We start from the raw sequence: 24581 nt of genomic DNA on the forward strand, positions 1-24581 counted from the left end.
TAATCATCAATTTTATAGTATAATCTCTCTTTTTGCCCTTTTAATCTTTCAATTCTAATTTTACTATTTTAATGAATTAATCGGTTCATAGCAGATTTAAGAACACACCAACATCATTATGTGAGATTGACCAAGGATGGCTATCGAGGGAGAATTGGCACACCTTTTTGGATTAAACTTTCCTCCTCCATCACCCATGCTTCTTGGCTCCAAGTCATAAAGTTCTTAACCACCATCTAAGGTTCACAGCTAGTCATAATCACACTAACAAAACTCTAATCATTCCCTAATCATACTAATGTGCCATTTAAGCCCTTAACTCTAGAAACTAAAACTCACAAAACATGAACTCAAACACTAATAAGCATGATCATGAACTTCAATCTAAAATTCTTCACTAATATTTTAATTCTAAAATTTATCGACTTTTTAAAGATTATTATAAGACACTTGTTTACACTTCATTTCACTTACTTTAAACTTAACATTTTATATATCAATATTCTTGTGAATAGTTTAGTAGATCATGTTTAACAAAGAAAATAAATTTTTAGTTAGTTTTCGACAAAATAAAAGACCAATTTTTGTCGATAGATTTTGTCAAAAAAATTTATACCATATAGTTTATGGGAAACAAATCTATATTGTGTAGTTTTTTTACAAAAAGTCAATTTAATATAGATAGTTTATGAAAATTTTTTCAATTTAAATAATATTTATATCTATGCCATAAGAGAACAACTGGTCTTTTGAGAGACGTATTTTAAGCCCAGTCCATTAAAAATTAATGTCTATTTACTGTATTTTTAATGTCTATTTACATTATCCGTAATGCTTATTTATCGTATTTTTAATGCCTAATTTTAATATAATAAATTGGTCCAATTAGAATATATCACGATAATTTGTGATAAGAGAATACTAATATTTGTACTGGTTAAACATTTGCAAATATTTATAATATGCAATTTTTTGTATAGGTATGAGACCATGCTAATTGCGTGCCTAATTTTTTATACCCTTCCGCCTTCCGCCTTCCGCCTTCCGCCTTCAGCCATTGACGCGCATTTCACAGCTTGGTTCTCACTTTTGATTTTTGGAAGTTTGATTTGTTCGTCAACTGCTTAATTTCATTGTAGAAGATGAGGCCTCCTTCGTGTATCGACATTGCTGCTAATGCTCAGAAACTCGATGTTGATAATCGGATTTCTCTGCGTATCTACTACAGGATTGCGTACAATATACTGAGACAGGTAATTTCATTTGTACTCGTAATTTGATTTTTTATTTTTTATTTTGTAATTTAGTTGATGAATTGTGGATAGTTGGATTGAAATTAATTGACTACTTGAGTTTGATTTTGTAGTTGTTTTACGATCTTAGAGTAGTATCCAGATGCTTGATTTTAAGTTAGTTGTGAGTTAAAGGCTTATAGCTTGCGAAAGATTTTGTTTCTAAGGGTGCAAAATTGTATTATACATCCGTAAAAGTAATTTCGCTAAAGCTTCATTTGGTTGTTTATATGGCGGTTAATTCAGGATACTAGAACACTCACCTCTTCATGTGTATCATGTATGCTTAAGCAACTCGGCTACATATGATACACACTTCTATATTAATAGGGTGGCCTAGGTGGGTGTGTGCTTAGATTTCCCCCTTGTTGTAATAGAAAGGTAGATTAAATTGGCAATCCCTTGAATCTTTTAGGTTGTTCTTCAAGAGGCAGGTTGCAATCATGCTGCTATCATCGTAACCATGTTCTTCTTACTAAGTCAACCACATTAATTTGATAAGCTATCTGATTTATCCATCCTAGGATTGTTACTTTTGATTTCTAAACTTTGATGTCAAAATATGATGTTTTCAAGGGTTGAAGATTGAATTTTACTTTGTACCGAAAATGTGTTGTGGTACCCCCTTTAGATATTAACTGGAATCGGTTTTTTAACTTCTAGGTTATCAAAATTGAATAATGAAAAAGTTATTTAAGTTCTGATGATATGGCTCCTTTATTGTTGATTAAGTATGCCAAGGTTTTAGTTTGTTTTTAGTTTTAGTGATTTCTAGTCGCTTGTTTTTTTCCTATACTTTCCTATTTTTATGCGTGTTGTCCTGCTTTTTTTATAGCGTTTTGCCTATGTTAAATCTTCAGGCTGCTATCTTCCGGAATGAGAGCAACATTATAGACCTCTATGTTATGCTCCTGAGGTTTTCAAGGTGAGTAAAATTGTTCCTGTTGTTTCAATAGGTAATACGTAGAATCAACCAATTTTATGTGATGGAAGCTTCTAAATGAGAATTTTATTTTTAGGGAGAAGTAGTTAATTTCAGGGATTTGTGTTTATTTTCATATCTTACTTGACAGCCCTAAATATATCAAAAAGCATCCTGTTTGTCGGCTCTATCAAACCCGCTGTAAAGGGCAGGGTAGTTACACAAAATGCCGTTGAGATATTATTCTGTCAATGAATCTCTGAGGTTCACATATTGCCTCTTGGATCACATCTGCTTTATATGTTTATATATTCTTCCTTGTTTGATTATTTTGTGCCTATCCTGTTTGATTAATTTCATATATTTTGGCGTTATATCAGTTTGGTATCTGAGACTATCCCAAGCCATAGAGAATATGCAGCATCTCCACAGAGCAAAAAGAGTTCTTTGAAAAAGGTGATAAAAGATTTAGAACTTTGTACTTTGCTATATGTTGTCAATTCACAATTTGTGTAGGTTGAGAAGAAGCCTTAAATTTGTTAAAGTTCTTCAATATTTTTCTGTTATTTTTATTTGTGTTTTATTTTTGTTTTCATTTATACTGTTTGCAGCAATTGCTAATTGCCTTAAATGAATTGGAGGCTCTGAAGCCAACCGTTAAGCAAAAGGTTGATCAACTAGAAAAAACACCCGTGCACGAAGTTATTGGACAGAATTATAATGCTCACGCAATTGAAAATCATTCTATGAGTTCTTCTGTGCAATATCCCATCAAATCACAAGTCCTATCCAATAATCAAATAGTTAAGGTACATTTTTGCTTTTATCATTTTTGTGGAGAAGTAACTGGTTTGTAAAGAATTACCGGTAGATTCTGGTGTTAGTAATATCTGTTTTACACATGTTCTTTCATTGGTTGTGTTGTTTAAGGCATCACAGAATTTTCCTGATGGTGCTTATGGAGGTTCAATTTCTCATCAGAAAGTTCATATGATTCCTGTAGAAGAGAGATTCAAAAGATTGTAAGTCTTAGCGTGATACATTTTACTGTATCTATTTGGCTCTATAGTTTGACCAAATATAATGATTGGATATGTTGAATGATTACCCCAAATTGGGATTAAGGCTTGACATTGCTTACCTCATTTTGTTGTTTTGTTGTATATGCTTAATGTATATGATTATCAATTATCTTAAAGCAACAAATCAAAAATGTAGAGTATAAGAAAAGCTTTTCTTGTTTATTGCTAATATCATTGTTCTTTCTTCTTGTGTACAACATGTGTTGTGAGTCTTGACCCATACATCACTCTCTATCCCGAGTAAGTGTTCCATTCGTAGAATTCTGTAAATGTAGCTTTTTGTTTATTCTCAATATGTTGACCTTTTTTTTCCAGTGAGGTGTAGTTACTCTGATGGATACATCTGCTCAATAGATGCTTAGCATAAGAATTGGTGCATGTTAAAGTTTTGCTTAACAAGAACGCCATCTTCTCTTATTTCGTACTTGAGTTTTACCTTTGACTCTATTGATGCTTATACAGGTCTGTTGCCCTTCCTCGTCCGACAGAGGAATCACTTTTGAGGCATTCAATTTTGGGACCAAATGGGCTTTACAGACAGTGGCAACCGCCTGTCTCTGATAAAGGGGTACAGGGCTGTAGTATCAGATTTTGTTGCTATTTGTGAAAAGTTCTACTGATTTAGCTCTATTTATGTAGGTTCGTTACCCCAGTGATATTGACATTGCTCCTGTTGAGATTCCAAGGTTAGGCCTGACATGTTTTATTTGTGTAATTTATCATCTAAAAATGCTATGAGATTCTGTTAGCTATGTCAATCGTGTGTTCTTATTGTTGTTCCTGGTGACTTTTCACAAGAAAAAAGCTTGCCAAGTCTAGGCAAGGTGCACGATGCTCCTCAGGAGCCATACCTAGCCAAGTCACAAAATTGAAGCTTCAGTGAATGCTTCTTTCTCCTCTCAACTACCCCCATTCAACATCTTGAATTGTACCTTCACCTTTATAATATAGCATATACCTTTGTTGAACACACTATGATTTGAACCCGTGCAGTTATGCATCTTGGTGCAGATTGCATCATTTTTTGTTGTCTTGTTCTTTTATCTTTGATTCCATTGTTTATTATTTGTCCAATCATCTGTTTTGATAAGCAGGCTCCAACAGGTCATGACTATTGAAAATGGAGTAGATGCTACAAAAGATGATAATACCTTAACTTGTGGAAAACCTAAGCTGCAACCTATACTTGAACCTAGTAGCGATAGTCAGAAGCCACATGATGGCATGCAGCCAATGATTACATTTGATACATCTGATGTCTCTGATACCGTTATTATTAAGCAACCTAGTCCACCATCCGTACTTGCAGAGGTGCTAGACCTAATACCTACTGAGCCAATCCTAGTATCTGAAAAGCAAGATACAGTCGATACTCCGTTGAAGGATAATTTAGTCAAACCCGAATCTCCAATGGAGCTGCACATAGTAAGAACTTAAGCTGCTTTTTAATTCAAATTTTTTTTTCTGGTTTAGAATTTTTGTTTGACTTCCCATTATGAACTTTTAGCCATAAGCCATTGTGGTATGTTACACTTTGATTCTAGAGAAGCTAGTTGATACAGAAATTGTTATGATTCAAGACTTTTTTAATTCCTGACTGATCCCTTATCACCGTTGCTATTAGATATGACCCTTGAATTGCAATCCAGGTTTTGATCTATTTGCTACTATTATGAAGATATCGATAGTGAAAATCTCCCTCAATGAATTCCCAAAAGTGGGTGTTTTGAGTTTGCATTAAATTTTTTTGGAGGGGGCTCTTTTCACCTTCTATTTTCTGGGTCCTACTCAAACATTTAAGTGAAACCCGGGATGACTATTGTGTACTAGTATGGTTTCTGACTCTTTCTTCGCAGGCTAGTCGAGTTAGAAGTCTCATCCATCTGTTCTCATTAATTTGTTTGTTGATGGCATATGGGGAATGTGCTTAGGTTTTGAGAGAGAGAGAGGGGGTTGTTGCAGTAGATAGTAAAGGGAGAGGTCTAACAGAGAGGAGTGCAAAGAATTTTGTTAGGTACAATTATGGAATTAAAATAGAGGTTCTGTATAAAAATGGCCGAATTTTTTTTTTTATGGGTACAAAGGATGGTATGGTTTTTTCAGTGTAATTAATGTTTCCCTTGTTTGCTTCTTTAATTCTCATGGTCTCATCCTGTACTTTCCTTGTCTTTGGAACCAAGTAAGATACATGAGAAAAAACTTGTAATGAGCAATGGGTATGCAGCCTAAGCAAACTCAAAACAAATTAATATAGGGTGGTATATTCACATGTTTGTGCTCTAGTACCTGATTAAATTTCTATATGATCTACAATATTTTTATAGAAAATGAACACAATAAAATATAGTTTTGATGTCTCGCAATAATATGAAATATTTTACATTTTGGAAAAATTTGCAATATATATATATATATATATATATATATATATATATATATATATATATATATATATATATATTTATGGTCAAGTTCCAGTGAAAACTAAGCTTATATGAGAACCGTGAGAACCAATCTCTCCGATAAAAATGTGTTACTTTTTCACAGAAAAGATGTTACTTTTGCACAAATAAATGTTACTTTTGTTTTTAAAAAAATTTGGTACTTTTTAGCAAAAAAGTGTTACTTTCAGAAAAAAATATAAATACAAAGTAACACGTTTTTTTCGAAAAGTAACACTGTAAAAAGTAACACCTTTGTGAGTTTTTTTTCAGAATTTTTTTCTTAAAGTAAAACTTATTTGCCAAAAAGTATCATTTTTTTTGTTCATAAAAAAGTAACACTTTATTGTCAGGCAGATTGGTTCTCACGGTTCTCATATAAGGATGGTTCTCACTTGAATTTCTTCCTATATATATATATATATATATATATATATATATATATATAGAGGAAAAAGTTCAAGCGAGAACCATCCTTATATGAGAACCGTGAGAACCAATCTGCCTGACAATAAAGTGTTACTTTTTCACTAAAAAGGTGTTACTTTAGGCAAAAGAGTGTTACTTTTTTTGAAAAAAAAGGTGATACTTTTAGGAAAATAAGTGTTGCTTTAAGAAAAAAATTCTGAAAAAAACTCACAAAAAGGTGTTACTTTTCGAAAAAAATGTGTAACTTTGTATTTATTTTTGTTGAAAGTAACACTTTTTTGCTAAAAAGTATTAGATTTTTTAACAACAAAAGTAACACTTTTTTTACAAAAGTAACACCTTTTCTGTGAAAAAGTAACATTTTTATCGGAGAGATTAGTTCTCACGGTTCTCATATAAGCTTGGTTCTCACTGGAACTTGACCCTATATATATATATATATATATATATATATATAAAACAATATTTGTACAGACCTGGACTTTTGAATAAACACTGTGGGAGGAAACTATATATATATATATATATATATATATATATATATATATATGTATATATATATATATATGTATATATATATATATGTATATATATATATATATATATAAAACAATATTTGTACAGACCTGGTCTTTTGAATAAACACTGTGGGAGGAAACTATGTATAGAAGTTTGGACTAGCTATTATCATGGTTGCTTGCTTCTGCACTCTCGCGTATGTTTATATGGAGGTACAAAGGAAAAAAATCTCGCAGATGTGGAACATGAAATGTTTAAGCTGTTTTCAACAAATTGTCATTATTTTCTGATTAATCTGTTATATGCTGTTGACAGTCCACAAATTTGATGGATACATTTTTGAGACTGGCCAAATCTAACACTAAGAAAAATCTGGAGACATGTGGCGTCCTTGCTGGTTCTCTTGTAAGTTCTGAAACTGTTATTTCTTACATGCTGGTTGGGAGCATCTTAACATTATTGTCATTCTTTTTATGAAGAACAACAGGAAATTTTACATCACGGCTTTAATAATTCCAAAGCAGGAATCAACATCAGATACTGTAAGTTGATGGATTCATATCTAACTTATAGGTGCATTGCTGACTGATTCATTTGGAATTTTATGTTTTTATTTGTCTTTGTTTGATTTATCTTCTTTGTTCTCGTGACCAGTGTCAAACAACAAATGAGGAGGAGATATTTGAAGTGCAGGACAAACGATCTCTTTTCCCACTGGGATGGATTCATGTAATTATGAACTTGTGATTGTAATGCTTTAGATGTTATATGTTGATTACTGAGTTGTACTGTTGGATATTGCATGTTTTGTGCCATTGTGAGTGCTTCTGTATGTTGATCCATCTTTTTTTTGTTTCATACCCCCTTTTTGAGGTTTGAATCTAGATTTGCTTTATGCACATGAGAAACAGAACATATATATATCAATTGTTTCTTCCATATTGCTGCAAGAATTCCCTTGATTGGTTAGGTCTGCACTTAAAATGACATGCTATGATTCTGAAATTAGGTAATGACTAATTTTTAAACCTTTCTTTTGATCATCTGGTAAAATCTTTGAGTTGCTAGTAGGATACAGACTGGAATTCACTTCCAACTTGCTGCACTTTTAAAAACGTCATTTTAATCTCTTTAAAGGTGAAATCCATGTAGCATTTGTTGTACATAATTTTTATTAGACATGGTCTAAATGCTTCTTATTTATAAGGCTCAATAAATCACTTTTGCTTCTTATTTATATGAAGCTATAGATAATGATTGCAATCAAGGGTACCAAAAACAACCACTTTGTTGTTACAAGGATAAGGTTGTGTATATCCAATCCCCAAACCCGCTGACACGGGAGCCACTTGCATTGGGGTAGTGGCATGTTCTTGTACAAGCTTGATGCTTCACAGTTATGTTTGTAGTTCTTATCACAAATTTTTGTCACCCTTTTCTGTTTTTGGTGTTGGATTTAAGTCTCAACAATGTCATATCAAGGAATTTAATATTTCTGTTCATCTCCAAAATATTGCAATAGTTATATCTGAGCTGCAAAATATTGACCTTGAATATGTTTTTTGCATGTGGTTTTTCTAAATGTCCAAATTGGTCTTTAATACTTTCTCTGTTTTTTGCTAACTAAAACATTCTTGTGGAAATAAAATTTTGGGGTTATTTGACATTTATATTCACGTTCACATTTCACATTCTGTTGGGATCACTTTTCTCTCATCTAATGTCATATTACCAGTCCAATTGTTCACTCTTCTATTTCATAATTTGTGTACCACCAAGAAATGATACACTTAAAACAAAGAAGTGTTTGAGAGTTCATAATAAACTAATATCTATCTATTAAATGGTGTTATTGCCAGACTCATCCTACCCAATCTTGTTTCATGTCGTCTGTTGACCTTCACACGCACTACTCCTACCAGGTACATGCTTCTTATTCTTGTGCTTTTATTTAATAATTCCTTGCTTGATCTAGTTGGTTTAGTTTTTTTGTTTGTTTGTTTGTTTGTTTGATCTAGTTGGTTTAGTTTTTTGTTTGTTTGTTTGTTTGTTCGTTTGTTTTTTGTTTGATCTAGTTGGTTTTATGATGCGGCTTTGTTCATTTTACTATTAACACCCTTTTTCTAGCCTTATTAGCCTTCATCTGATCTAAATGTTCCTTCCTTGAATTTGAGATCTTATTGGTTATAATTTTATCGTATATGGGCTTGGATTATGAGTTGACCTTGCCATTACCTAAACTTAATTTAATTCTGAATTGAACTTGGTAGCTTTTTTGAACTTATTGACTCTTTATATGAATATAAATCAACTTGTGTTTCCATATCCATCTTATTGGCCCTTTTTTTCTTGAACCTAATTCTTTAATGGTAAATAGAAGAGTGTAAGAGATCATCACAGCTGTATCCTGTATCTAGTTTTGATTTGACTCTGAATTGTTTTTCGCCCAGTTAATTAGGGCATTTTTACAGGTGTCGGTGGTCTACGTGAAAAACAAGTGATAAACCCATAATTATGGACTTGGGATCAATGTTACACAGAATGGGTTACAATAGAAATGGGATGTTGAAATAGGAAACACGGAACACTACCTGAAAGTCTCCTGGAACAATGGGTACTAAGGGATAATTTTTTATAAAATAAATAGTATTGGAGTAAAGTTCTAGAGTAAAGGGACCAAGTTTTGGGAACACGGAATAGTGGATAGTCTTTCCTGGTTTCTATTCCCATGACAAAAGTTACTTAGTGTACTTAAAAAGTTCTGATGAAATGCATTGATTAGTAGACCTAAGGTGACGATATCAATGATGAATGTGCTGTTTTCCAAGAAAGTGTTGAATGAATTAGAAACTCAAACACCTTCATACTTCTCCTGCATACTTGGTTTGAATTGGTTGAAGTGGAATTGGTTCGCTACTGCTCTCTAGTTATGTTGGAGAACCTTCTATTGGTTTCCCTAAGAGGTTATGCTTTTGTTCCCTGTACTCTTTTAACTCGCCTTCTGGTTCTGTCAAACCCTTTTTAGGAATTGAAAACTCCCCCCGTAGACTCTTCTTGTTGGCATATGTATCTACCTATGTTACTCGGTCTCTTCATTTTGCTTCACGTAACCATGTCTAATCCTTGATGCTTGGATATTGATATGGCACTTAGACACTTTATTTTAGACATCAAAATTAATATTTAGACGTATCCGACACTTGGACACGTACCAGTATCCAACATCAGTAATCGAGTCCAAGTAACATAGGTATCTACAATCTGAATGTCTTCATTATATTTTTCTGGATAGTTTTTCCAGTTTGGAGCTTTTTGTAAAGAATGAAAATCAGCTGTCAAGAGATTGAGAAAAAATCCTGACTCAGCAATTTTTCTCTATAAGCAGTTGATTTCAGTTCATTCCAAATTCATATATATATATATATATATATATATATATATATATATATATATATATATATATGTATATATAGCAATGTTATAAACTAACACATGTATACACCAACATTTTCTTCTTGAAGCTTTTAATACTTTTTTAGAGCAGATAATAAGTTATCAAAGTTAATTAGTTTTTCTAACTTTTTTGTTTTTGACGGAATTTGTTTGATGAGGTATTACTTAATATAAATGTTGGATAATTGTTGTAATTAGTTTAATTTGAAGTTACAAAAAAGAAAAATCTTTCATGTCGAAGTTTCAACCCTTGGTATATTGTTGAAGGACACATAGGCCTTGTTTTAAACGATTTAGATTGTCATTTGAAGCTTCGGTTTTTTTGTGGTAGTAGCTGGACAGAACTTAGTTGACTGCAATGTCCTCTTAATGGAGTTGGAGTCTGGAGAGTACCTGCATTTACACAAAACCTATCTTTGACCCTTCTACTTGGATTTGTATTTTTCAAAATGAATTCAAAGAATTTTCTTTTGACCGGGTTGGATTAGATTTGGTTCGACTTGTCATCCCTAGTTGAAATTTACTTAATTAGCAACATCATTGGTCTATGGCAGCTGGGTATCCTTATAGTTTCTTATTCAGGGAGTTCAAGGAATTGGGTCAATATGCAAACTGCGTTTTCTGTTATGAGGACAAATTGTCTTGTCTTTTCTTATTGTTCATATGCTTTGTTTTTAAGGTACACCATTTTCCTTTGTTGAAAAATTTCAAATCGGGTGCTTCATTTTCTTTTATGTACCTTTTTGTATGTAAAAGACAATGTTATCTATGTTCATACTGTTGTTCATAATGAGGTCTGACTGGTAATTTAAATATGCGGGGAGCAAAGGGAGAAAGGGAGAGAAGAGTAAGGACTAAGGAATGGAGCAGTAGTTCCTGAAGAATAATATAACAAAAAGAAAAAATTACAATAAACCATTATTCAATATTTACAATGGATATATCAAATATAAAAGCTTAGCAAAGCATTTTTCTGTAAGAAAAACTGTGGCTGCGTGTGCTTTTTGGAAGTTCTCTGATTCTGCTTGTTCAATGATGTTGTGCTGGTGGTAAATTAACCATTGTTAAATGAGATGTTACATATTATGCTTTGCGATAATATGTTTTATGGAATATATAATTTGCGGAGATGCTAAAGCCTCATTGCCTTTTAGGTTATGTTGCCTGAAGCTGTAGCTATTGTTATGGCACCAAGAGACCGGAACAGGTATGTAAATCAAATTTTGTTGCTCAAAATTTCGTGTATTTTTTGTGTTTGTAATTTTCTGCTCAATCAGAAGCCATGGCATATTTCGATTAACAACCCCTGGTGGAATGTCGGTCATTAGACATTGTGAGCAACGTGGATTTCATTCGCATGAACAATCTACCGATGGCGGGCCGATATACAAACAATGTACAGATGTATATATGAATCCCAAGCTGAAGTTTGAAATTATAGATCTTAGATAAGTATTGTTGAATAATATGATTTTTTCCTTCTCATTATATGGATTGTTTTGCAAATTGGTTTTGTAATTGTATGATATAACCGTACATATTGTAAAATGAGAAAGAAATCGATAGCTCAGATAGTGTTATGAACTGGCACATGTATTTGTATTTTTGTAACATTCATGCATAAATTCATTGTATAAATCAATATCATTTGATTTTCTATATTATTGCAACATGAACATCAAACCGCATGACTATGCATCTCTAGGGACTAGAGTGACCGAGTGATCACATACAAATACTCTTATGTCTCGGTTAATTTGCTTCATTTTTATTCACATTCTTATTTCAACAACTATTGACATCCGTATTCCCAAATTTCCATAACTATTAAGTATTGAAAATCTTAAAAACATTTATCAAAAATAACAAAAAGCGAAAGAGATCAGACCTTAATAACAGAGAAAATAGAAAAGTTGAAAACATAAAACGAAATACTAGGAAAAGGTACTAGTAGATTACCAAGGCTTCTGCTTACGCACTAAATTGAATTAAAGTGACATTAAGTACATTTATCCCATTACAACATAAAAACTGAAATAATTAAAAAATCAAAATAACAATAAACATATAATGATGCATAGATGCGCGCATTCATCCGACTCAAGCAGCAGTAGGCACTAGAACACAAGGGCACAATCAATCGACTTGCTGTAGTTGTTGATTGGCTTTTGCAGTTTGCCTTCTACTTGCTGCTTGCTCCTATGTTGCTTGATTTTGGAGATGGTTGTGAGTTGGCTCTTCTACTTGCCGACTCATCAAAGGTTGAAAGCTCTCAAATATCCATGGCAAGAAAGATATCAGGGAGTTACGAGTTCCCCATCAATATGAACATATAGCAAAAAGGCAAATCATGTGGCAATATTATCAATTCTTCTTTCTAAATGGATCATTTCGAGAAGTGGAACTTGCTTGGAGGGACTTCCAATGTTCGATTTTAGTTACCACTACAAAAATACAGGAAAACAAAAATAAACCAAAGCATGAAGATGAAATTGGACGAACCAATTTGTTGAATTTGCATGATGTAGATGTCATTTCCAAAGTTGTTGATGCAAAACCATTTTGCGACTTCTTTCCCCATCTGAAATAACCATCAAGTACAACTTAAGAGTCAGCATGATACAGTTTTTGACTTGACACCTTGGCAACATTACATAATGACATACAGCAAGCTAACATAGCTTAGCTAATCAATCAGTAAGGAGTCTGTGGTTCAACGAATTGGAATGGTTGGATTGGAAGTCCATGCCAGGAAGTTATTAATTGAAAACTTCACATCTCTTTTGACAAATTTGCTTCACTCCTAGAATGGACTTCTTTATTAAGAACGATAGCTTTTGAAAATAAAAAATTATGATCCTCTTTATACCAAACAAACACATCATTACAAAAAGGACATTTTATACCAATACCAACTATCATTATCCTGAAAAATACTCTGAAACCCGTTTTTGGGCAAGGATAGTTGAAGTTCACATAAGAATTGTAGATTTGAAGAACTGGGGCTGGGGGAAGTTCAGAAAGAGCAAACACACTTTTCAGGTCAACATGCTGTAGCATTGGAAATATATTCTGATTCTTATAGTAAGCTGTGACCATCGATCAAGAAAAACAAATTTAAGCAAATTAATTCTGTATAGCTATACTACTGAACTTATGGGAGTTTCATAGCTAGAGAAGATAGGGACTGGGAGAGCTTCATAAAGAGATGTTGAAAGAAAAAGCGGGATAGTCGTTTACAGTGTCACTATTTTCTGTACAACACAAGGGTTTCATACTAGAGGAAAGTGCAGAAAGAATCTTAGGGGTTGAGACAAGAAAAAGGTTATATGGGATTAACTATATTCTGTACAGCAACTAAGGTTTGATGATACTTGAAAAAATGGAGATACAATCCTAGGGGCTGAGGCAGGATCAAGGTTCCATCATGTGGTTGCTGTGCCTGTAAGGGTTTGATAACCTAGAATATTCCATAGAGATCAACCAAATGCTTTTTAAATGAAGGCTGAAATTCAGCCTTATTGTGATTTTCACACCAAGTTACCATCTACACACATGACAATCTTCCTCGAAAGACTGTACAATCATTTCCAGCAAATAGTGTATAAATCTTAACAAGGAGGTTCTTGAAAGACGGAAGTTAACAGCAAGATTACAGAGCGGTTGTAAATTGTAATGTGAGTTACATAACAAATTATCAATGTAGCTTGCCAGAAAATGAAAACAATCTTCAACATAGCACCTTTTAAAGAGACCAATACCAGCGATTCATTGGATGAAAGGGAGAGTGCTAAAAAATACTCCTTCCATGTCAAAATATAATGCTACATGTAAAAATTTGACCACTAATTTCTCTCGGAAAATATTGAGAAAAATTTTACCATGACATTCATTAAAAAAAACTTCAAAAATGTTACGTTTGAAAATTTCAATATGGTAAACTATAAAAATTAATAAAAAGGTCAACGTTCAAGTTTGAGATTTTTCGTTCCATTTCATCATGAAAGGCACCCAAGTAATTAAATATTGAACCAATAGAACACCAATGTGATCAAACTTACCGAAAATATTCTCCTACAGATTTCCACAAGGAACCACCATTTTTGCTCTTCTGATTTGAATCGTATTTGTTTGGTCTTACCATCTTACTTCTGTCTACACCACAATGAATTTTATAGTGCATGAGTTGAAGTAGAACAAATAAAACACTATCGTGCAGTACAATACTGGCTCATAAGCTTTTACCATCGATAGAAGTTGAGTATATCTCTGAAGATGCCTGTAGATAAGCCAACTCTTCAACTAGTGCCCTTTCTCTGTCACTGGCATTACGTTATAGCTTGTTAAAAATATTTTGTTTGGAAAGTGAGTTTCCAGTACTAAAGACCTCATAAGCAATACTAATAGAGACACAGGACATCAAAAAAACATCAAGTGCCACAGTATATCTAGTACAATGTTGTTGGTCTATTCTTGTATGATTGCTACCTTAACCAGTACACATGTCATAGTTGACAGCTTGTTCAATTAACAATATTTACTTCCCCTACACCATAAATACTAATGAAATTTAGCAAAAGAGAAAGAAGGAAGGAAATGCATCCGGTGTATGAGGAAAAATCAACCTGAATCAAAGACTCAAATTCCAATATGCCTAGCAGTTCAGATTAAATTGTTTCGAAAAGTGCTGTCAAGAGAATCAGACATTAGGGAGGAGACCCATCATTCAACTCGAATTTTTAATAGAGCATCTAGTACAAATGGAATAAAGGAATTCCTAGCAAAACAACAAATATATTGCTTCAGGAAATCTCATCCTGAACCTAAGAAGTGCAGATTATGCTCGTCAAATCAAAACAAAGTCATCAAATCATTCAGCTTTTAATAGGTAAACACACCAATCCTCATCATTGGTAAATGCTTATTTTTGCTCATTCTTATCAAATAGAGATTTTGTAAATAATGTTTCCTTTTGCTTTCGGCTGTGTCTTTTCTCCAATCCTCTTAAATGGAAAGACAGGGAAATGAAAAAATGCAAAAGGGATCAAACCTTAATCTTTTAGGGATCTTGATGTCCACAATAAAGACATGATCACCTCGTCCAGAGCGTTCATTACTCTTTGGAACTCCCATACGCGGTAATTTTAAAGTTTCTCCAGGCTGAATCCCAGAAGGGATAAGAAGTTCCTCTGAACCCTCCACAGTTTCCACCTAAAGTTGACATACTGCTCATCACTTGGGACAATTCAGATAGCTACAAAGTCCACTAAAATATTATTATCATTCCAATTATAAAATTTTCAAACAAAATTCCTCTATAAAGATTAGGAGAAATTTCTCAAAAAAATAAGCAGAAACCAAAACTTAAGGATCACAAAGTTTCTAGAAGGAACTTGGAGATAAAGATCCAGTCACAACTTTTCTCTAAAGAAGCAATGTTCAATTACAAGTTAGATGTTTAAGTTGGACGCTTTTTTTCTAGGGAGAAGCACTCTCTAGTATTTGTGACTTGTGAGTAACAAACTACATCATGGAGAACCTTACAGCTTCCCACGACACATACTAGGGTATGTTTTTGGAGCAAGGAAAAATTGAAAAGTGGCGCTGAAAGGGAGGATCCCCAACAAAGTTTTAGGAATGGTCTTTGAGTTAGAAAAAGAATGACTATTAAATGCTCCAAGCTCACATGGATTTTTCACCCAATCCAATGAAATCCTAGCATATGACTTGATCATCGCAACATTCGTCCAAAGGGAAACAAGTCAACAACTAATTAATTGCTGCAAAAAAGAAAAAAATGTTGATATATGCGTGGAAAATTTTGTTAGTTAATATTGTTTTTGTCACTATTGTTGTCTAGTAATATATGAGAGCTTTATTGATTTCAAAGTGAATTTTCCTTTCTTGATAATGGAAAAGGTACCTTCGGTTCCTGTGAGAAGCTTGAGATGAAGCTTAAGATGAAAATCGGATAGATTGAACCAACAGTTAATGCAGATGTAGGACCAAGTTTTGAAATATAATCTTATTACAGAAGCACGCATGGTTTTTGCCTTTCTATTGTCGACTCTCAAATTAGGCAGCATGCTTTAGGCATATGGTGATCTAAAACATCCTCTTTGTTATTGCAAGGGTAAGGTTAATGGATTAAGTTTCTCGACCATTCCAAAGTGGAAAAATCCTAAAGTTACAAAAGAATCTATCAGCAATTAGCATTCAGAAGAGAAAATTCAATAACAGTACCAACACTTGCTAGCATCATCTTGGTGATCACTCATTTTTTGAATGAAAAATATTTATTAACAAGCATACCTTGATCACAGTTCCTAAAATTGCGTCAGTGTAACTGATGCTGACTCTGGAGTAAAGATTGAGACCTTCTCTCCAAATTCCAGTTTTTTCTTTGACATGGAAAATCAGGTATAGATCTCCATGAATACTCCTGCAAGAAAAAGAACACAAGAAAAAAAATTATGCCAACTTTGCATCCCTCATTGATTCCACAATGGAATCAAGATGTCATATAGATAAGATTTCCCAAAACTAAAATTCCAATCCCCTGAACATCAAGAGTGCAGCACCCATCATATGGCAGAGAATGCAACCACGAAAAAACAAAAGATATGCCTCTGTATATCAATGTCAACTAGCCTTTCTTTAGAAGTTCCCACAGAACTCTACCAAAAGAAACCCGAAAACATATTTAAAGAAGATATTATGAATACAGGCTAAAGACGATTAGGTTATACTTATGTCATTATTCCAGCATTGGTGACAGACCATGCCTTCTTTTCTATCTTATCATCAAAAACTAGCACAACATTCAAGATCACTATCCAACCAAGAACTGGAATAACAAAGGGACGTTCAGAGCTAAAATGATTTCAAATATTTGAGAAAGACGACACTTGTACCTTTACCATTTGTTCCAGATATGCATTGGTGACAGAGCACGTCTTTTCTAATTTGTCTAAAGCAAGTAGCAAGATAATTGATATTAAAAAATCACCACTCCCCCAGCATTTACTATGACTAAACCAGAGATACAATTATAAAGTGAGTAAACATACAAAGAACAGAGAAAATCTATTATTTTGTTAATAGTTTACTTGTGTTCACAATTGTTTATTCCGACATTTGACAATATTATATCAGAGCTGACAAAAAGAGGCATACATACACATCAAGAAAATTCCAGGTAGAACTAACCTGTTCCTATCTAAGTTGCCTTCTCCCCGCAGTTGCATTGTGGCCCCATCATCAACACCTGGTGGGATAACTACATCAAAACTTCGTTGAGATCTTATTGCTCCCATGCCATCACACTCAGTACATTTATCAGTGATGATTTTGCCATTCCCTTCACAAATCAGACATGTAGATACCTACAAAATGAACATATTATGCAATGCTAAAGAACAAGCATACATTTTTAATTGCGAATGAACAATTGTAATACCAATAAATTTTACCCATTATTATTTTATTTTTTTTTATATATAAAAATCATAAAAATTAAAATTTTCAATCGTCCAAAATTCAAATTTTAAAGTTCAAATTTGATATTAAAAATCAAGTTTCGAATACAAAATTTTGAATTGGTCAAAAACTTTTAAAATCTTGTTAATCAGTATTTTCAGATTTTATAATTAAAAAATATAATAAACTCTTTTTTTTATTTCAAATTTTATTTTACTCATTTTAAATTTAAAAATGTTGTTTTATTACTTTTTTATAAATATAGCCCTCATTCTCTACCATCAATAAGGGTTTAAATTTGTAGGTGTTACAACAATTGGCAATAAAAAACACATAAAAGGTAGTTACTAGATACTAATCAGATTGAGCAACACAATCAACATTGGATGATGACGACAAAAAATGCAGCATGAACTTCTAGAATATCTTGACAGGTTTACATGTTCGAAAGAGCTATGAAAGCTTATGATTTCAAGTAACTAATAGAGAAAAGAGCAGACAAAGTTGAAAGAAAGATCATGGTGCAGAAGCATATTGTGACCATAAAATTAAGCAAATATATAAATCTATTAATAATTACAAGATTTGGCTTACAAACCCACTATCCTTGTTCAATCAACCAAAAGTTATAAGATTTGAAACCTTGGAGTAGTAGTATTACCTGAGAAACAACACCAAAAGGGGTTCTCTGACTTTTCATGAACCTTCCTCTACCTCTACATTCATTACACGACTTGATACAATCAATCGATTTAGCTCCCGTACCATCACATACACCACATGTTTGTAAACAAGGAACTTCGATAGATTTTTTTCCTCCAAAGACTGATTCTTCAAAGGATAGATGCAGATCAAACCTGAAGATATAATGTTAGGAATTATGGAAGCGCTGTGAAAGAAGGGTAAAGATATTCGAAAAAAAGGTGGACATTATACTCTGCATAATCTATGATATGAAAAATATCAGGGTAGCCAATTATACAATGTGAAGGTTGCATGGAGCGCTGGCATCAACAAGTCAATACATCGCCACCAATGAAGACAAAATTCACACAAGTCAGAGGTATCTATTTGTCCTTGTATACAGACTGTCCATAATCTTGTTCTCGTGTGCAGTGATCTACATACACTGTGAGTAGATCCAGCACAACAAGTGACTGACTCCCATATACGAACCAGATTTTGAGGTTTTTTTAGTCCTGCGTACGTCACAGCTTCCTGGCTCTCATTCTTTTGGCCTTCATATCATTAACATTTCCGGACTTTTTGCTTAATTACTAATCAAGCTAATTATCACCATTTAGATAATGAACAAGAGTGCATAAAAGAGAGTGGACAGATGAAATGAAGAATTTTATTGGAGATCCATCACATGTTATACATCTTTTGTATTGCAGTTCCAACTTTTCTAATCAACGAGACAATTCTAAGGCGGTCTTCCTTTGATATAGCAACTTGATTTTTTTCTCGTTGCATACTGCTACATGAGTCATCTAAGAAAATTGGTTTACAAGTGGCATATCCTCCATTTGGGAGTTCCCAAAAAGCCTATAGAGGTAACCAGCAATCTAGCATACACATTGCACCCATTTTGTACTACTTTTGGTAGAGCACCGTGCTGTTGAAACAAACTTCAACGACAGACCCCATAATTTTTTTCATCAAACTTCATTTAGCTCTGCTGATACTTTTTTTAGCAAGTGTAGAAAACAGACTGAGTTAACAATTGGGAGTACTCTACACTGGCGCTAAACTTTGTTGTCATAGCCGAAAGTAATTCCTAGATTATGTTTCACTGGGTGCACTTATTAAGGACCTACCAGAGCCACCAAATAAGTTATACTAATATACAAGATAGATGAAAGATAAAATGCAGGAACAGTCACCTTAATTTTATTATGCTATATGATGAGCTGTTAGAGAGTAATTTTCTGTAGAAGGGGTTGAGACTATGAGTTTGTTATGCATTAAATAAATAAATGAAAGATCAGCAAAAAAAAATCATTTACCATATACCCTTCTATTTTAGTTGCTATTCATCCTACTTCAGAACAGTAATTAGTTCCTGTTAAAAACCAGGGTCACCCTAGATACTTGAGTCCAAATCAAAACTAAGTCGTACCTCTTGAGTGCTTAGCTCCCAAGAAGCTTGGTTCATCTAAGTATGTTGAGCATAAAGAGTGAAATTCCTACATGTGGTCCAAACATAGAAAAGAAGTGGGCGGATGACTGAAGTAACATAACCTCAATTGCTACTTCACCACTTACCAGTTGGGATAAAGATAAAAGAGACTCCTACAAGTCACCTAACTCTAAGCCATAGTTTATCTTAATGGACTCCTCTTGAGACATTAGGCATAAAGATAACAGATTGTATGGTATGGCAGAGAAAATAAGAAGTGCTCCCAATATTCTCGTGCCCACTTTCTTTTTTCAACCGCTCTTATGCATTCAATCCAATTCTATTTTGTTTTCTTTTTGTTAATTTTTTATCGTGTGTCAGACTTCGATGGACACAGGTACATCGGCAAATATATTGTATCGATGTGCGGGTAACATATAGCGACTAGCCACAGATATTAATAGAGGAACAGAGAAAAATGTATTTCTAACCTACTAGCTACCTTCATTTCCTTCAAGTTGCAAATTCCCCATTGTTAAAAATGCCAAATCATTCGCAACATTTCAATTTTTGTATTCTTATTCCACTATCTCACTTTTTTTCTCTCTCAGTCTCTCTTTACACTTGCTCTTTAATATTTTCTTCTCTCTTCTCCCACTTGCCCCACTTAATATCCTTATCCCTACCTTTTGGTTGCAGCAGAAAAGAAACAAAAATAAGTATATTCCAGAGTTAAGATAATAATTAACAAAAAAGGTATCATCATTAGCTAAATTTGTACAAAAATAAATAGAAAAACTTGTTTTATTTCGGGTTTTCAGCCATTGATTCTTATTTTGATGCCACAAAAATTCAAAGTGGTTACAATTTTGTTTGCACTGCACCATATCTCTTGTGCTTTATTTATATAGGCATTTATTAAAAAAAAAAAGGAGGAATTGAAGGGAGTGATAAGAAAGTAGAGGGAAATGGGAGTGTAGACTAACAACAATGAGAGGGATGATATGCAACATTACCAGATATCCAGGCTGTGCCTGCTTCTGCTTCTCCTATCAAATTTAGAACCCATGCCTTGACCTCCAAAAAAATCATCTGTTTCCCCAAATATTGAGTCAAAAAATTGAAAAGGATCAACCTACGTAAAAATAAGAAACACATCAATCGTAAGCACTAATGCAATTTTCTTTGCATTACCTTTTTTCTATTCTCACTAGTATGAAACTATCAACAAAATATGACAGCCATTCCCCAATATAATTAGTGTCCCCCTTATTTCCAAGCAAAATCAAACATGTGCTTATTCTAGAATCCTTTGAACAGATGCCTTGAATGAAAGTCGTGTACCCAACACAGAAAAGGATGTTTTAATGTTTTAGCAGGTTATACTATACCTACGATCTCCCAGAGTGATATTATATTAATGTTTTAGCTGACTTGTTGTGTCATCTCAGCAACAAACAAGCTTGGCACGGGTGATAACTAGGAATGACATCATAATTTAGTTACAAAGAGAAAATAATCTTAGCTCATTAAAAATAAATTGAAGTGGAGAAAAAAAAATCATTAGAAAATGATGAAGATATGTTTTATTTATTGATTGTCATTTTGGGAGTCTTAAGCAAGACCTAGAGTTATCTTAATTCAACTTAAACACCACATTCTATATTTTATACCATAGTTGAACATGGATGAGAGCAAAGGTATCAAAGCCATAAGACTAGAGATACCAAACATCTGTAGGCTCACAATCTCAATATGTCCACTCTCCAGGCAGTTACTCTAAAGAACGATTGAAGTCCAGGAAAAGTTCAAACCACCTTAAAGAAAAGGTTAAGGTTTTATGGGCAGGTAATTCAAGGAACTAGACATAGGGGCTAAGTTGAGAGCCAATGGAGCTTTTCTATTAAAGAGTGGCGAACTCCAATATATTTGAGTTAATCATGCCTTTTTTTAGTACTCATATTGTCTAAAAGCTCAAGTGAAAATAAATTTAAAAAAAAAAAAAAAGAAAATTCCACAACTAGAAACTATTATATCTATAAGTACTCATTGAACACAAATTATAAGAAACCTAACATCTATGTAATCACTAATCACCCAACATTGAGTATGAAATATCTGTTATATTTGTAGGAGACAATGAATTTAGCAAGTAAACACAAGAAAGGGTAGCAAACACCGTAAAAAGCACTTTACACAAATTCTTACTTCTTGAGCATCAAAGCTTGGGTCAATCGACTCTCCCTGCAAACCTGCTTCACCAAAACGATCGTACAAAGCTCTCTTCTCTTTATTAGAGAGGACCTACAAGAATACTTTTAGGATTGAGAATTCAAACAAGTTCCTAGGAGCAATTAATGTAACTTTTACCAACCACTCCGTGACACACATAAATAGAAATCCATATAAACAGAAAAGAAAAAAAATAGAGGAAAATTACCTCATACGCAGCACTTATTTCTTTAAATTTTTCCTCCGAACCGGGAGCTTTGTTCATATCCGGATGGTACTGTTTAAACTCAAAAACTTTGTAAGTCCATCAGAAAAATGTCCCCCGTGATTTGACATACCATCAAACAATTTTAACAAGAAAAGTCAAACATGTTCTCAACTAGGAATTGAGAATACAAGAGGCCTAGGCAGAAGTAACTCAGACATAGCACAAAACGTCTCTTGGTTTACATCCTTATGTTTTTAACACAAACAAAAGTTCTTAAGTTGTCTAGTTTAGAATCCTTAATGGACTTTATGTTGTGTTTAAGCTTTGAAAATTTTTATCTCACCTGCAACACCTAAATCAATACTTAGTTCTTAACTCGAAATCAGCTCATTTATTGTCAGGAGAGAAATTATGCAAATGTATACAAGCTAATAGCATCAGAATCAATTAATAGCAAAGCGAACCTTGAATAATTCCAGCAATCAAAGTGTAGTTAGTGAAGAATTAAAACTTCATAGTCTTGTTTTTAGGTGCATCATAACTTTTAGTTTCACTTTCAATTTTCTAATCATTGCAACAAGCATAGATTTGAAACTGCAAACACCCAGAATGCCTGAAAGTTTGGAATTGTTCTCTTTCATCCGTGAGTCTTTTAAACTTCTATAAATTTGTAGATCATTTGTTGTTTTTCTCACTTGAATATAGTCAGAAGAGTATAAAGATTGTTGACTAGATAGTATAAATGGTGATAATTGACTATAGCAAGGAAGTGGAAAAATCAACATGAAGGAGAATATAAGATGGAATAATATAAGAAAAAGAATGGTTTCTGATTTAAACCTTCCACTTTCAGTCATTTGAACTCCTAATTTGAACTAATAGGGCTGTACTAGATTATATTCTCTAATGAAGAACTGAAGATATGTATTTTAAGCCTAATTAGTTTAATGTTAACAGTAGTTATAAAGCTGCATATTCATCAATAACCAAAAAGGGAAGGGAGGGAAATGGAGGAAAGTGAATCGAATGGAAAAGCTTTTTCACATTGTTTGAATCTTTATTGCTTTCGGTTATTGTTTTCGATCTTTGCTTCCGCTGTCGCACAACATAGACAAAAGACATTCTTTCACCATTTGAAAGATTTAGAGTGAAAACACACTAATTTTCCCTCCCCTCCCTTTCCCTTCCAAAAATCTTATCCAAACATAGTGTTGGGAAAGAAACTCAAGAAAAAAAATGAAGGTGACCTAAGAGTTCCAAAAACTGAATAGTCAAGACTTAAACATATTCATAGCCTTCTACATCCATTATTAATCCCAATTCAAGTATCTAACATCATAGTATAATCAAACTTACCAAAAATCCCAAAAGGCTTATGGTTTTAGACTTTAGTACCGGACACAATAATGCAGTCTCTAAAGAAACCAAAATCAGTTCCATCCATCCACACGACATAAAAAAAAAACTCCCGAAATCATTAAAAAAAACGAAAATATAGAATTAGAAAAACCAAACCTTGCGAGCGAGCTTGCGGTAAGAGCTCTTGATATCACGTAAAGAGGCATTTCTAGAAACGTCAAGAGTAGCGTAGTAATCAGCTTTGGAGACAACCCTAATTATCGGAAAATGGCGGCGCTTAGGACGAAAGAAAGCAACAGAAGGGCGTAGAAACAAGTGGTGCTGAGAGTGATTGTAGAAATTGGACGGCGCAAATGAAATTGAATGGCTATGGAAGTTTCTGGAAGAGAAGGCGGGAACTAAAGGTGGGATTATAGAGCCAAATTGGACGACCCGCATTGCGATTGTGCTCCCAATGCAGCACTCTAGCTCACCATTTGCGCCTCCCCTATTTCCAGTCCACTCGATGATGCAACAAACCAAATACTCTCTCCGCTCGTTAAGAAAAATATGTTTTCTGTTGTAAATATATTATTTTGTTTGAATTATAAATATAATATTGGAAAGTATGGATTATAGGCCTTTAAATATTAAAATATAATTAGTGGAAAAAATATAAAGACCATAATTATTAAAAGAACGTTAAAATAAAGTTCATAGAAAACATGTGAGACCATAAGCAATATAAAAATGTTAAAAGAAATTAGCGAAAAATATGTTGAATCCATAAATATCATAAAATAATAAAATAAAAATGAATAAAATTAATTATGTCCAAAATTTATAATATAAATAAAAATATTTTTTAAAAGAACAATAAATAAAAAAGCTAAAAATAAAATAGCTTAAAATTATTTTTTTGCAAGTTAATGAGGAGAGGAAAGCTATTTGGTTTGCACTTATTATCCTAGGAATATCATACTTTGTATTACGAGTGTTTAACAAAATAAACTAAAAACATGAGAAATTTAAATTTGGATAAAGTGTAACTTTCACGCCCCATA

General features: G+C 33.2%; 2 protein-coding genes across 11 annotated transcripts; one reads left to right on the forward strand and one right to left on the reverse strand.

Moving 5' to 3' along the window:
- Window positions 1-975: 975 nt before the first annotated feature.
- On the forward strand, window positions 976-11797 carry LOC130798237 (AMSH-like ubiquitin thioesterase 1). 10 transcript variants are annotated; one of them, XR_009039032.1, is made up of 15 exons: window positions 976-1253; window positions 2153-2217; window positions 2595-2670; window positions 2826-3023; window positions 3145-3236; window positions 3759-3864; window positions 3936-3982; window positions 4391-4721; window positions 7001-7090; window positions 7165-7227; window positions 7340-7414; window positions 8545-8607; window positions 9136-9648; window positions 11293-11345; window positions 11416-11500. XR_009039032.1 is itself a non-coding variant. In XM_057661140.1 (14 exons), the coding sequence occupies exons 1-14, from the start codon at window positions 1143-1145 to the stop codon at window positions 11588-11590; spliced, it is 1545 nt and encodes a 514-aa protein (XP_057517123.1). In that variant the 5' UTR covers window positions 976-1142; the 3' UTR covers window positions 11591-11797. The 10 variants fall into 10 exon arrangements, 8 of the variants coding, with proteins under 8 accessions (XP_057517123.1, XP_057517124.1, XP_057517125.1 ...); XR_009039033.1 differs by having other exon boundaries at window positions 11419-11476; XM_057661140.1 differs by lacking the exon at window positions 9136-9648 and having other exon boundaries at window positions 11416-11797.
- Window positions 11798-12093: 296 nt separating this feature from the next.
- Window positions 12094-24088, reverse strand: LOC130798236 (uncharacterized). Its single transcript, XM_057661139.1, has 11 exons — window positions 23695-24088; window positions 22180-22248; window positions 21948-22043; window positions 20756-20874; window positions 18279-18474; window positions 17348-17523; window positions 16451-16580; window positions 15189-15349; window positions 14384-14460; window positions 14200-14293; window positions 12094-12719 (listed from the first exon to the last, which is right to left on the reverse strand). The coding sequence occupies exons 1-11, from the start codon at window positions 23974-23976 to the stop codon at window positions 12503-12505; spliced, it is 1617 nt and encodes a 538-aa protein (XP_057517122.1). The 5' UTR covers window positions 23977-24088; the 3' UTR covers window positions 12094-12502.
- Window positions 24089-24581: the final 493 nt, after the last annotated feature.

Source organism: Amaranthus tricolor, chromosome 13 (assembly GCF_026212465.1).
Source record: "Amaranthus tricolor cultivar Red isolate AtriRed21 chromosome 13, ASM2621246v1, whole genome shotgun sequence".
Lineage (NCBI taxonomy): Eukaryota > Viridiplantae > Streptophyta > Magnoliopsida > Caryophyllales > Amaranthaceae > Amaranthus > Amaranthus tricolor.

Bases quoted from the DNA above. Each gene is read 5' to 3' on its own strand.
- LOC130798237 (XM_057661140.1), top strand. From the start codon at position 1,143: ATGAGGCCTCCTTCGTGTATCGACATTGCTGCTAATGCTCAGAAACTC. The intron at 3,024-3,144 runs GTACATTTTTGC...GTGTTGTTTAAG, and splicing joins CCAATAATCAAATAGTTAAG to GCATCACAGAATTTTCCTGA. The intron at 7,415-8,544 runs GTAATTATGAAC...TGTTATTGCCAG, and splicing joins TCCCACTGGGATGGATTCAT to ACTCATCCTACCCAATCTTG.
- LOC130798236 (XM_057661139.1), bottom strand. From the start codon at position 23,976: ATGCGGGTCGTCCAATTTGGCTCTATAATCCCACCTTTAGTTCCCGCC. The intron at 14,461-15,188 runs GTTTGATCCCTT...ACGTAATGCCAG, and splicing joins AAGATCCCTAAAAGATTAAG to TGACAGAGAAAGGGCACTAG. The intron at 12,720-14,199 runs GTAAGTTTGATC...TGGTTATTTCAG, and splicing joins TCTGTAGGAGAATATTTTCG to ATGGGGAAAGAAGTCGCAAA.